The 14,968-nt window shown below is 39.9% G+C and overlaps 1 protein-coding gene across 1 annotated transcript; it reads left to right on the forward strand.

Moving 5' to 3' along the window:
- Positions 11,924–14,728, forward strand: HTR1A (5-hydroxytryptamine receptor 1A). Its single transcript, XM_005694649.3, has one exon. The coding sequence runs from the start codon at positions 12,334–12,336 to the stop codon at positions 13,600–13,602; it is 1,269 nt and encodes a 422-aa protein (XP_005694706.1). The 5' UTR covers positions 11,924–12,333; the 3' UTR covers positions 13,603–14,728.

A 14,968-nucleotide genomic window follows, 5' to 3' on the forward strand; every position in this document is an offset into this window, starting at 1 on the left:
GAAGCAAATTTCAATTTTATATTTCTTTCAGAAAAACATTGATATTACAATGTTTGACATTAAAACTATCTCAACACCACATTTGGTAACAGTCAGATACTATGGCTAACTCATCTCCTTCATTTAACAAAAGTAGATATTTTGAACATTTATGTCTTTCAAGAATCACTGTTTTGTTTGTTTTTGTGTTGTTTCCCATTAAGTGATGAGTCTGGGAGAAATGCTTTCTCATTCACAATAAAAATTATTGAAAGATGTGGCTCATGCTTAAAAATACTGTTTAGTTTTAGTTTTCAAGGTGGAATTGGGAACTGAAAATATAACTTTAGAAGAGAGATATCATTTACTTAAAAATAAACACACTAACAATGAGCTCTAAACTTTTCAAAATGTTAGTTCTTTGATAATTTAAAATAAGAAATGGCTTTTGATAAAACATTAATAGCAATTTTTGACTGACGTTAGTTTAAATAAGTTCTTTTCCATAGAGTTTTTAAGTGATTGACTATAAACTCAAGTAATGTGATTTAGTATAATTACTCTATACTTATTTTATATTAAATAAGCTATGTATTTCTGTCTGTTAAAATACAAAATATAAAACATAAAAATTCTAGTTACTATTAGTCATATTAAATTACATTTCTTTTCTTTTTGGAGGATAGGTATATTTCATATAAGTAGAAAAGATGAAGAAGGCCCAAGATAGAAAATATTTTGGAAAATTAATTAAAATTTTATTTTTACTAACATTGATTGCACACTAAGATATAAGGAACTTATAGGATATAAGTTCTTTAGTTGCATTTTCTTATTTAATCCTGATGCAACCTAATAAAGTAGAAATTTTTCTATGTTCTGATAAATCTAATAGATTCTGTATTCAAGACTTTTTCTCACTGCAAAACACTAAAGAATGATAGATAGGTTACAACTAACAGGGAGAGCTGAGCTCTCAAGAAATTCAGGAGAATCTTCAGTACCCCAAGACGACAGGAACAAAAGCCGGAGTAATAAGCCAGCACTGCAGTCAGATACTTTAGAGACATTTGCTGATCGATGGTGCCTAAATCCTGAAGGTTTACTGTCTCTTCAATGAAACAGAACAAATCCTAGGACATATAAAAACGGTGTAGTGGTGGTGATGGGGAGGAGGTTGGGATGCAGACAGCCACAGAAAGCTAGAATCTTCAAAGAGCTTCAGGGAAAAAAACAATGTGTCTGCCATGTTTGAACTGTACACAGGAATAAAGGTTCCTCTGATAATATTAAGCCATAAATGATCCCCCACATAGGATAGTATACCTACTGCTGTATATAACAGAAGAAAATACAAATATTCCTGGAATAATGTCCATTGAACCAAGATTCTCAGGATTCCCATAAACAGAGATTGGTCAAATATAAACTCACAGAATAAAACCACCAATCACAATAGTAACCAAGCTAGCATGAGTGAGACTCGGCAAGAAAGAGAATTAGAAAAGAGGGGTTACAGATAGTGGAATAATCAGAGACAGAATATAAAGCAAACATGCTTAAAATGTTAACAGAAATAATAAAATTATAAACTTGAGCAAGAAACAAAGATGTACTGATATAATTAGCTACAATGGAAAAATAAAACAAAACTCATGAAAGTAAAATATGTAGTTGAAATTGAAGAACAAGGATTTAACCAATTGTTTGGCATATCAGACAAAACTTAAAAGAGAATTGATAGCCTAGAAGACAAGTATGAATAAATTAACCACAATAAAGCACAGGAGGAAAAAATAAAAAATGTGACTGAGAAATTATGAGATACAGAAGATAGGAGAAAGTTCTTCTAGTATATTTAGAATTTTAGGAGAGAGTAGAATGAAGAAGGGAAAGGCAGTACTAGGCAATAAGACCAACCTCAAGTTGTGAAAGAACTGGTGTATTTTACTTTACATTCTTTGACAACAGTGAAATTAAGTTACAAATAATAATAAAAGATAACTAAGAACAACTGCACTTAATTGGCACCGAGAAGAATGCTTCCAAATTACACAATTTGAAAATCACAATAGAAAGTATAAAATGGAATTTTAAGTATAAGCAACCTTTGTTTTTACTGAATAAGAATAAAAGGAAAAAGACTCACACAAATAATTCATAAAGATCAAAACAAGTGATTTACTGCAGATAATTGGAAAGTTAATTACTTTAAACAACTTAATAAAAATGGAACACTTTTAAAAGAAAATTATAACAACATTGATTCTAGAAGTATTAGAAAGCCTGAATTATTCTATAGGTACTAAATGAATTACATCAAGAATTAAACACATGTCCATCAAGAAAAACCAAGTCCCATGTTTTACAGATAAATTTTATAAACTAAAAACAGATAATTGAATCTTCTAAAAGCTATTCCAGAGAATAGAAAAACTAGGTAATAGGCCATACTTCATTTTTATGAGGTTGGTAGATTGAAGGCGGGAGGAGAAGGGGACAACAGAGGATGAGATGGTTGGATGGCATCACTGACTCGATGGGCATGAGTGAGTAAGCTCCGGGAGTTGGTGATGGACAGGGAAGTCTGGCGTGCTGCAGTCCATGGGGTTGCAAAGAGTCGGACACGACTGAGCAACTGAACTGCACTGCACTGATAACTTTTGGCACTGATATCAGAGTAAGACAGCACAAGAAAGAAAATCTGTAGACAAATTTCACTCAAGGATTTAGATGCAAAACCTAAAACAAAGTATTAGTAACTTAGGCTTCCCATGTGGTGCTACAGATATAGAACCCACTTGCCAATGCAGGAGACGTAAGAGAGGTGGGTTCGATCCCTGGCTTGGGAATATCTCCTAGAGAAGGGCATGACAACGCATTCCAGTATTCTTGATTGGAGAATCCCACGGACAGAGGAGCCTGGCGGGCTACAGTCCATAGGACCTCAAAGAGTCGGATCAACTGAAGCAACTTAGCATTAGTAACTTAAACCTAAAACAAAGTATAAGAAAGGGATAGAGTAGGAAGTAGAATCTCTTTAGGCTGATTAAGCATACCTTTCAGAAATATACTATGTGGTGTAGCATTAGAAGCATTCTCTCTAAAATCATGAATGAGTATACACTCTATTTCCTCATCTCTGAAATATTATACTATAGTTCTAGCCAGTTCATTGGTAAATAAAAAAGTAATTAAGTGCAAAAAATTTAGTAAGTTTTGTTGTAATATTTGCAGATAATTTAGTTGTCAACATAGAAAAACAGAGAAAATCTACATATTATTAAAATTAATCAAGTACACAGAAGTAAATGCAGTTAAATAACTTAATCACATTCTTATACACCTGCAAACATTGAAAACACAATTTAAAAATATGCTATTCACATTAGCTACCATTCATAAAAGCACAACTACAATAGCAACAAAGTAAGGCACTTATGGGAAAAAAAAATCTACCACAAGTTGTCTATGTCATTAATAGATAAAATTAAGAACTTTATTAAAAGGCAAGAAAGATCTAAATAAATGGAAAGTTACACCATATTCATGATGGTTAAAAAAGATGAGTAACATAAAGATGTCTGTTCTTTTGAAATTATAATTTCAACACAATTCCAATAAAATTCCACAATAATTTTGGATATAGATATGGGTACAGGATGAAAAAGTTGATTCAAAGTTAACATGTAACAGTAAAAGGCCAAGTATGGTCAAGAGATTTTTGAGGAAGAATAAAGTAGAGGATGACCTAGCACATATCACATTTGTTGCAAAAATTAGGACATTGTATTTTTGGAACAGAAATAGGCAAATAGACCAAGAGAATAGAGAACCCAAAAGCAAACTCACATGTTATGTGAAAACAAGATGTATGACAGAAGAGACTGTATGTCAGGGGGTGAAAGAATAGACTATAAAATGAATGGTGTTAGGTAATTTTTCTGACAGTAACATTTAATCTGGATTCCTGTCTCACACAATATACTCAAAATTCAAGTCTAGAACTCATGAACTAAATATAAAACTCAAAAGAATGTTGACTGATATCATTACAACCTTTAAGTAGACAAAGATTTCTTAAACAAGACAGAAAATGCACAGAACAAAGAGAAATATTTATATTAAACTGAAAAATGTAAATTCATTAAAAACCTTTATAAGGTAAAACTTTGAGCCAGTGATTGAGAAAAAATATTTTCAATAATACACAAGGAAAAAGATTAACATCTATAGTAGATAATGGACATTAAAGATTAGTAATAAAAAAAAAATTGGACTTTCCTAGTGATGCACTGGTTAAAACTCTATGCTTCTAATACAGGAGGATCTGGATCCATCCCTGGTCAGGGAACTAAGATCCCAGTTGTCACAGGGTATGTTCAAAATGACAAAAAACCACAACACACATACACAAAGAACCCAATTTACAGGTAAGCAAAAGGTAAGAATCAGTAATTCACAGTTACGAAAAATGAAACAACACTCAACCTTGATGAAGCAATGGGAACCTACACATGTTAGTGGCTGTGTTAGTTTCCCCAGGGTGCCATAATAAAGTGCCCCAACCTGGTGACTTAACTCAGCAGAAGTGTATTGTCTCCGAATTCTGGAAGGTAGACATCTGAAATGAAAGTGGTGGCTCAGTACAAACACTCTGATAGCTCTAGAAGAGAGTCCATCCCACGTGTTTGTTTAAGCTTCTGGTGACTGGCAGCAGTCCGTGGCATTCCTTGGATTGCGGCAGTATAGTGCCAATTTCTGTATCTGTCTTCAGATGGGGTCCTTCCCTGTGTGTCTGTCCAAATTCCCCTCAACTTATATAAACATTAGTCATTTGATTAGGGCTTGCCCTAATCTTGTATGACCTCTTTTCAACTTAAGTACATCTGCAAAGATCCTGGTTCCAAATAAGGTCACAGTCCCAGAGACTGAATCCTTTATCCTTTTGGGTGACATAATTCAACCTACAAAAGTGGTTATGAAATTTTACACAACCAGTTTGGAGAAGAATTAGGCCATATCTACCAAGATTGAATCTGGGTATATCAAAGGATCCAATAATTTCATTTCTGGATGCTCAAATTTTGCTACTCTAAGTATTGTCTATGAATCAGCAGTATCACTGTCACCTGGGAACTCGGCAGACATGCAGTCTTGGGCTCTACTCCGTACCTGTGGTGTTAAAATCTGTATTTCAAACAAGATCCCAATGTGCTTTGTTTAAAAAACACTAGTCTATTCTAAGTTACACAGATTTTTTAAAAAGAGATGTAAACATTAACACTCATAGCAGTATTATTTATAAAAGCAAATGTTTGAAGAAGACTTAAACATTAAAAAGTCAGAGAATGGATATATAATTTGTGCCATTAGTTATATAATTTAAATCTACAGTGAAAATAAATGAACTAGTGGTGCTTTTATCAATACAAGTGAATTTCACAAAGATAATGTGAAGCAAGAAAAGGAATTTGCAGAAAATTACAGAGAGAATGAAACCATTTCTATATTGCTTAGTGACATGTGTCATTCATGGGAATTTAGGGGTTTTCAACCCCTAAATTCAAGAGTAAAGAGAGCTTCAATGGAATCATACTGTTCTTTCTCATGAGTTTTCTTAAGTATGTATTTCATATATTAATATTTATACTATATCTGCATAATACAATGGAAAAAATTAGAAAAAATTCAAGGCCAGTATATGGCAGCATAGCTATTTGAATCCAAAACTGTGGCCCTGAGCTGCCATACCCACCTAACAAATTACTGTCTCAATAGGCCTAATGGCACAGTTATAGACTCATATTTTGTACTCACAATAGTTGCTTTTATATGCAGCATGTTTTAAAACAAGATTAAAATAACTCGTTTGGCATTGGTTTTAATTTTATAACAAAAAAGGTTACTTGCCAAAGCAAAATAATACTTAGGTCTTTACCCCCCAATTATTGTTAAATACAGTAATTAAATCTTATTTCAAATAAATATTATATTAAATTTAATTTTCAACTATCCTTCGATTAACAGAAAATATTGAGTTAACATTCCAAAGATTTTTCTCATCTCAACTTATCCTTTCAGAAATGAGCCATGAAAATATTGTCAGAAAGAGAGCAATGTAGAGGAGGTGAACTCAGGAAAGCACATTTATTAACACCTGTCATGCTAATCTGATGAAAACTACTGCCTTTTGGGTTTTTCTGTACTTTTAAGCATTTTATTGAGATCTATGATTTTTGGTTATTTATTTATACTTTTGAATAAATGGTTGAGCTCCCAGGGAAGAGCAGACCCTTTTTCCTCAGTGATTACTGAATTTTTGTTGATACATTCATCACCACCCCCCAATAACTTTTCTTTTTTATTGTGGCTGCACTCTGTGGCTTGTGGGATTTTAGTTCCCCCATTGCGGACTGAACCCGGGCCCTTGGCAGTGAAAGCACGGAGTCCTAACCCCTGTACCACCAGGGAATTCCCAATAACTTTTAAGTCAAGAAGTTCCAGAATGCAGAGGGCACATCTTTCTTCACTTGTACTCAGAATGTCCTAAAGAATTGGAAGATTACCAAGTAATTTGAAGAATAGAGAGAATGTCACATCTGAAACTGAGCGGGACCCTGCTGGGCCATCCAAGGGACAGATCCGGCGGTGTCCCTGTCTCTTGTTTGTAGAAAAGCTTTAGCGTCTTAGACCTTCACGAGTTGCAATGAACAAATTTAATCACAGAATTGAGAAAATGCAGAAGTAAAGGTAAACAGTAAAACAAGACAAAATAATAATAATTTAGCCATGAAACAAAGTCAAGAGCCTTTAATTTCTCTGTAAGGGCTATAGATAATACCTTGGGTCATATCCTTGAGTTGTTTTGCAGATACTAAAAGCCCCAGCAAGTGGAAAAAGTTAACTATTGACACTTGTGCCATACCCAGAACCACACCAAGTCTTTAGTGGGAAAACACAAATGGTGGGAGCCTCAGCCTCTGCTTCAGTAACTGTAAGATTGATTCGGTTCATTTAACACAATGTTGAAAACACAGCATGTAGAGAAAGGAAAAAAAAAGCAATTCCTATTCATTTAGTGTGTGACTTTGGGCAAGTTAATTAACTCTTGTTTTCTCAGTAGTAAAATGAGTGCAAAATAGATTTGTGAAACAGTGATTTTGCTGGCCCATAAAAAGACCCCCAGACCAATTGGGACTAGAAGGGATGATGTTGACTCCAGAAATGCCATGCAGTTCCCTCACCACCAATAAACCAGAAGAATGTTTTCCAGCTGATCAGTCACCCTGAACCCTCTCCCTCACACTGTCTTTAAAAATCCTTCCCTGAGAGCCACCAGAAGAGTTCAGGTGCTTTGAGCATGAGCTGCTGGGTCTCCTTGCTCAGCCTCACATTGGGCAACTTGCAATAAGGGGCTCTACTTTCTTTCTCCACAACTTGGTGTAAGTAGATTGGCTTTGCTGCACATAGCGGGCTAGCAGACCCAAGTTTGGTTTGGTAACTCATCCACATGAAAATTGTTTTCAAAATAAATCCTCACCTGAAAGGGCCTTTTTTCCCCCCCAAGCACTTGCTCTTTCACTAAATCTACCTAATTCTCTTTCTCTGCACTTCTCAGCAATTATCAGTAGAGAGAGAATTAATATTATTACTTTGCAACACTATTACTACTGTTATTGCTTGACCTTCACTAGGTGTTTTTTATAGGCGAGCAAAATCACTTTTTCACAAATTTATTTTGTACTCATTTTACTACTGAGAAAACAAGAGTTAATTAACTTGCCCAAAGTCACACACTAAATGAATAGGAATTGCTTTTTTTTCTTTCTCTACATGCTGTGTTTTCAACATTGTGTTAAACGAACCAAATAAATCTTATAGTTACTGAAGCAGAGACCGAGGCTTCCATCATTTGCGTTTTCCCACTAAAGACCTGGTGTGGTTCTGGGTATTGCATAAGTGTCCAGCATATAGAAATAGCAGCTAAGGAATGCTACCATCTGAGGAGGGTGCACGATGAGAATTATATACACACACAAAAAAAATTGGGCTTAGTTTTAAAGACTTTTTTTCTCTTGCATTTTGGTTGCATTTCTTATAAAGGACCAGTTAATTCTTGCTGATAATCAGAAGACCACATTTCCTAAATTATCTAAACAAAATTCTCTGAAGTTTTTTTTTTTTTTATCCCTAACAAATTCCAGTAAAAAAAAAAAAAATCATAGTTCTGGAAAAACTACAATTGCCTTGCTGCTTTAGTATTTGAAGATTGGGATGAATTAAATTCAGGATGATATTTTTAATTAAAAAATAATCTATTCTAGTGGGATGAATAGAGAAAGTAGCATCAACATATCTTCACTATTGTGTGTAAAATGGATAGCTGGTGTGAAGTTGCTGTATAACAGAGGGAGCCTAGTCTGGTGCTCTGTGATGACCTAGAGAGGTGGGATGGGGGAAGGGAGGGAAGGGATATATGTATAATTATGGCTGATTCCAGCTGTGTATGGCAGAAATGAACACAACATTGTAAAAATTAAAACACAAAAAAATAATCTATCTTAGTTTTATTATGTACTTATTTTAAAATATAAAAACACTTTAGTTCAAAAATTTATTTTTGTAATTTAAGCCAATTTTCAATTATTTCTTCTATAAGTTATTCCCTCACTAATAGAAAAATCAGCCACAATTTGGGGATTATGGATGAACATACCAATTATTGAGAAAACCCAACCATTACTGAACTTTTGGTAACGATGAGGCGGTCAGATTTACAGAAAAACTCCAGCCTAACATCTTTGTAATTTTATGTCCCTGGTTAAAGAACTACATTGAAATGCTTGGCTTGTATCAAATTTCCTGTGAAGATGTTAAAAATCTTTATCTCCCATAACCTATTTTAGAGAAATGTCACATAATAGATGAGGCATCAAACCCTAGATCCATAAAAGCAGAATGACTAGAAGTTTTGTTTTCAAATGATGTCATCAATAATATTCACTCTCAGGCTAGTGTTTCTTTAGGCTAATTTCAGAGTCCTCAAAGAATAACAGCCGAACTCTTTATCTAGGATCTTCTGTTTGTACCATCTCTTCTGGCATATCTGGGATTCTGTATCATTAAGAGTTGAATGTAGAAGAACTGGTGAAGTGTGAACATAAGGAAAATGCAGCATCATTGTGCTTTTAACATATATCACAATATTTTTAGTTTAATAAAAGTTTTACATAATTATCTATTAGTCATATGAAGGTTGTAGGACCATAGTCATGCTGCATGTCCTTTATACTTCTATTCTCTTCCTAGTGTTTATAAACTTTCTATATATTCTCATTGACATGAAATGTTTGAGATATTATATACACTATTTCTAAGAAAGACATGAGCCTCGAGAGATTTTTCAACTTGAATAAAGAAAAAGCTGTGCTGTAAAATATTAAAGCAGAATAGCAAGTGTCAGATCTCAGAAATATTAACACTAAATTAACAGCATTTTAGCTCTCAGAAAAATAAACTTGTGAGTCATTAAACAACTTGTGTTTAGTAATAATGAATGCAGAGTTGCTGACCGACACATTTACTGACTTACCCTATGCTGACATGTGCTAAGTTTGACAAAATTCTTATTCAAGTTTGTACTTGACATGTTAATATTTTCTAATTCAAATTTCTTTTATTTTACTCTTTGTTTATGTTATCAGCTATATTTCCCAAGTTTTATCTTTGGAGAATCTAGATTATAATTATTTTTTTTATTAAATTTTGCTGGAACTGCAACTGTATTTTAATAAAGTTATTTAGCTTTGTATTTGTGAGGAGATTTTAATGGGGAGAATGAGTACCCACACAAATTTTAAAAAGACTTCTTCAGAGTCTGTAGCCAGTATTACCATATGTACTTATCTCTTTCTTTTCAGTGCCTTGAATCATGATAAATGTCAGGTTCATTGTTGCGGCATGCTGAAATGATTGAGTGGGAACTGTGCCCAGCACGGCATTGTAAAACAATCCATCTCCAAATACATCGTCCTGTACAACAAGATTTTCTCTGACACTTTTATGATTGCTCTTTTGTTTGGTCTTGGAGCATTTAGACCTCAAGTTTGAACACAATATTAAGACTATTGCTATCCTGTAGTGAATCTGTGCACATTATCTAGCGTCATCTACTTTTGGGATTGCATTCTGTACTTTACTTCAGTCCTGAAATCAGAGTGTATAAGTGAATTTCATTATATGTTATTCTAGTGGAGTAGAAATCCCATTCTTTACCTAAGTGCAGATGGAATTAAATTTGGTTTCCTTGGTAAAGGAAACAGCTTAGATAACCAACACATAGCAGTCTTTCTATCTTCTATGTTAAGTCATCCCCATTTGGAAAATCCAATAATGCTTTTCCCCCATTGATGAATGTGTGCAAATGTATGAGTTCCAAAGTTCAGCATATGTTAGCACAAAATCAACACAAGTGAAGGTGTTTCCCTAGGTCTATTAAAATTGCATTTCTAGATAGAACTTGTGAATGACATGTTGCAGGCTTTCAAAAAAAAAAGCCGGAAAACATAATGGACTATATAGAGACGATTAAAAGCAACCGATGATACTAAAAGAAATTTTTGAATAAAATAGAAAAAATAGAAAACTCAAAGTTACTTTTCTTTTAATAACCGTCTTTATTGAAGTTGTGGATTTCTTCAGTACACGCTCTTTTCTGCAAGACGAGGGTTTCTAGATGGCGCTCTAAAGCGTTTGCCGGTAGGTGGCGACATAAGTCCTTATTGCCTAGAGCTGTCCCAGGTGCTGAACCCAGCTTCTGCGCCCAAAAGAACTCTGCAACCAGCGACCAGGAATTCCACCAAGTTCTCCTTAGATGCCGGAAAACCGGTAGGAAAGGACCATTAAAAAATGCCCAACCTCATTTATAACGCAAAGTCAAACAAATTATCTCCCCTAAATTTACTTGGCACAAAGCTGTGGAAGATGACAATGTTCACTGAAATTAAAAAGGCAATGGTAAAGGAAAGGCAAGCCCTGGAATGTGGTAATGGACAGAGAAACCTGGAGTGCTGCAGTCCATGGGGTCGCAAAGAGTCAGATCCGACTGAGAGACTGAACTGAACTGAATGGAAAGGCAAGTGTGTGTGTGTGTGTGTGTGTGTGTGTGTGTGTGTGTAGAACACAGACCGAATCGGTTTTTCTTCACTTTGAAATGCAGTTTTTCACCTCTCCTTTGACGTGTCCTTTTTAACTGCTTTCTCACCCAATTTCTCAAGGTTGGAAAAAAAAAGTCAGAGGCAAAGGAGTCAAGCTGGACTGTGAGATGACAAACGGGGGTGATTTTTAAAAAGCTAAGACACACTCCATCTTCTTTCCATCCATAAGTAACAATTTTCAGACTGACCCAGGACTGTCCACGTCCCCATTCAGGCTCCTTATGCCTGCTCTTCTCTTGTCCTATTGCCACTCAGTGATGCTGAGTCTACTAAAGAATTTGACAAATATGAAGCAATGTATATGGTTAGATTTTTTTTTTTCTCTCGAGTTTGGCTGGGTGGGAGGCGGAGTTATTTGTTGTAATGTTGGTCTGATCGGCAGATCGGGTGTGTGTAAGTGAGTTCTGAGTCTCGGTCGACAAAAAGGGACTTGAACGCAAAGAGGCAGAGCTAGAGGGAGAGGAGGGCGGGGAACCTGGGGAAAGAGGCACTCAGGGTTGGGGAAGTGTTAGGAACGGAGGGTTAGCGTAGGAGGGAGGGAGTCTGGCTGTCGGAGCAACACCGGAGAGATTAAGCAGAGCGAGAAGAGAGGGAGAGTGAGGGATGACCAGAGGGAGAAAGAGGGAGACGGAGGAGGCTTAAGAGAAAGAGAAGAGAGTAGAGGAAAGAGTAGCAGAGCAGGGAGAGAAGCAAGGAAGAGGAGGGTTACAGAGTGACTCTGGAAGATGGTGTTTCTCTATTCCAGACACTTCTAAGATTGGAGACTCTTTGCTGGTGGGGAGACTCCGGGTGGTATGGCAGCCAGTTAGGCAGCGGCAAAGTATAATGGACAGCAAGGGACAGACGTTCCAGCCACCTTTCCGCCGCCCGGAGATCCCGGAGCTGTTTCTCCAGCCAATTCGTTTCCCAGCTGGAGTCTCTGAGCGCGCTGCACTACGAGAGCCCAGGGAGCGCCAAGAAGCTAGCTGCTTCTGCAAGATGCCTTCGCCTGAGCAGTAAGAACTTCCTGAGTCCCTGCATCCTCTCTTAGCTGAAACTCCCCAGGAAACAGGGGCGGGAGACCCCAGGGGGAGGGGCGAGGGGGAACCTGGAGCAGCTCTTTCTCCCCTCCCCCTCCCTTGCCCGGCGCGCAAGCATGGATGTGCTCAGCCCCGGGCAGGGCAATAACACCACGTCGTCCCAGGGTCCCTTCGGGACACGCGGCAACGCTACTGGCATCTCCGACGTGACCTTCAGCTATCAAGTAATCACCTCGCTAGTGCTGGGCACGCTCATCTTCTGCGCGGTGCTGGGCAATGCGTGCGTAGTGGCGGCCATTGCCCTGGAGCGCTCCCTGCAGAACGTGGCGAACTATCTCATAGGCTCGCTGGCCATCACCGACCTCATGGTGTCGGTGCTGGTCCTGCCAATGGCCGCGTTGTACCAGGTGCTCAACAAGTGGACTCTGGGACAGGTCACCTGTGACCTGTTCATCGCCCTCGACGTGCTGTGCTGCACCTCGTCCATTCTGCACCTGTGCGCTATCGCGCTGGATAGATACTGGGCCATCACCGACCCCATCGACTACGTGAACAAGAGGACGCCCCGGCGCGCCGCTGCGCTCATCTCGCTCACCTGGCTCATTGGCTTCCTCATCTCCATCCCGCCCATGCTGGGCTGGCGCACCCCGGAAGACCGCTCGGACCCGGACGCGTGCACTATCAGCAAGGACCACGGCTACACTATTTACTCCACCTTCGGCGCTTTCTACATCCCTCTGCTGCTCATGCTGGTTCTCTACGGGCGCATCTTTCGAGCCGCGCGATTCCGCATCCGCAAGACAGTTAAGAAGGTGGACAAGAAGGCAGCCAACCATCGCCTTGCGGCGTCGCCGGCCGCGCAGCCCAGAAAGAGCGTGAGTGCTGAGTCGGATAGCAGAGACTGGAGGCAGGGCACTGAGAACAAGGTAACAGGGGCTCCGTGCGCCAATGGAGCGGTGAGGCAGGGCGAAGAAGGCGCCGCCCTGGAAGTGATCGAAGTGCACCGGGTGGGCAACTCCAAAGAGCATCTTCCGCTGCCCAGCGAAGCCGGTGCTCTCCCCTACATCCCCGCCTCCTTCGAGAAGAAAAATGAGCGCAACGCCGAGGCCAAGCGCAAGATGGCCCTGGCCCGCGAGAGGAAGACGGTGAAGACCCTGGGCATCATCATGGGCACTTTCATCCTCTGCTGGTTGCCCTTCTTCATCGTGGCCCTAGTCCTGCCCTTCTGCGAAAGCAGCTGCCACATGCCTACCCTGTTGGGGGCCATAATCAACTGGCTGGGCTACTCCAACTCTCTGCTTAACCCTGTCATTTACGCCTACTTCAACAAAGACTTCCAAAACGCGTTCAAGAAGATCATCAGGTGCAAATTCTGCCGCCGATGATGACGGAGTAGCGGCGAGTAGGCCCATCCCATTCATTCTGCCTCCCCTAGTCCTCTGGAATCAAACCTTTGCTACTTTCCCTCTGACATTCACAGCTGCTTAGGCGCGCTGCTTCCAGACCTCCTCCTCCCGAGCCTCTCTCGAGCCTCAGTCCACCGGGGGAAGGATGGCGCTCTGCGTAAAGAGGCTCTAGCCTCCGGGCAAGAGAGAAACTCCTCCGCTCTGTGAGAGGCGACCTTGGCTCAAACTGATTTCAGAATCAGTTTGATTCCAGCAATTGCCTCCCGCTTCTTCTGCCCCCCAATCTTCGCGGGGGAACTTTAAGCTTCAGCCGTTAAAGGCAAAAAAAAAAAAAAAAAAAAAAATCCACACGAAAAAGAACCTGTACACCTAGCCGCTGCGCCCACAAAAGGCTCCCATGCGATCGCCCACTGCTACAACTTGAACTTAAGGTTCAGGACTTCGCTTTATTTCCCAGTAAACCCATCCCCGCCCCGTCCCGCTCTCATCTCATCCTTCCTCCCCATCTTCCCTTTATGCCCTCGCCAGTCCTAAAACACTGATTTGCTAGTCGGAAAAGCTGGGAGGGTCTGCTTTTCCCGGTGCCTAATGTGTCCCGGGGAGTCTCCGTCTGCGGGCGTGGGCTCCCAGAGTAACTCTCCCGAAAACAGCCCCCATGCTTTGCTTTCTTGGATTCCAAACAAGTGGCTAGAGGTTGTCTGAGTGGACCAGTAAGTACAAGGCTGGGCCAGAGGGAGAGAGCGAGGGAGCGCGGAACGAATTTATCCTTGCCTGCCTTGATGTCAGCACTCACCAAAGAAACTGACATTCATTGGGAAGGGAGAGCGGACTTATTCGGACAGGTTGCCGGCGAGTCTGTGCGAGCTGGCATCGCCACTTACCTACTGTGGGTGGCGCCCGCCGGCCACGTTGCGTGAGCCGGGCTGGGGCGCCGAGTGTCGAGGATCCGCGCACCTTCGCGGCTGTCTGAGGTCTGGTTTGTGCTGGGCGGGTGCACCGAAAACTAATCCCAACTGGAGCCATCCCGCCTACGCCCCGGGACTTACTCAAGCGAGGGTGTGTCGGCTTGGTCGCTCCGTCCGGTTTTTTGGACCTCATGGACTGTAGCCCGCCAGGCTCTATCCTTGGGATTTTCCGGGCAAGAATACTGGAGTGGGTTGCCATTCCCTTCTCCAGGGTTTCTTCCCGACGCGGGGATCAAACCCAGGTCTCCTACACTGGAGGCGGATTCTTACCGTATGAGCCACCAGGGACGCCCAACAGTTAAAGTTAATGGAAGCCACAGCTTCCAGAGCAGCTCTAAGGACTAGAAAAACTAGGAAGTCCCGAAGGTGCCATTGTCCGG

The sequence above is a fragment of the Capra hircus genome, chromosome 20, assembly GCF_001704415.2.
Source record: "Capra hircus breed San Clemente chromosome 20, ASM170441v1, whole genome shotgun sequence".
Taxonomy (NCBI): domain Eukaryota; kingdom Metazoa; phylum Chordata; class Mammalia; order Artiodactyla; family Bovidae; genus Capra; species Capra hircus.

Excerpts from the sequence above, each read along its gene's own strand:
- HTR1A (XM_005694649.3), top strand. The coding sequence starts at position 12,334 with ATGGATGTGCTCAGCCCCGGGCAGGGCAATAACACCACGTCGTCCCAG.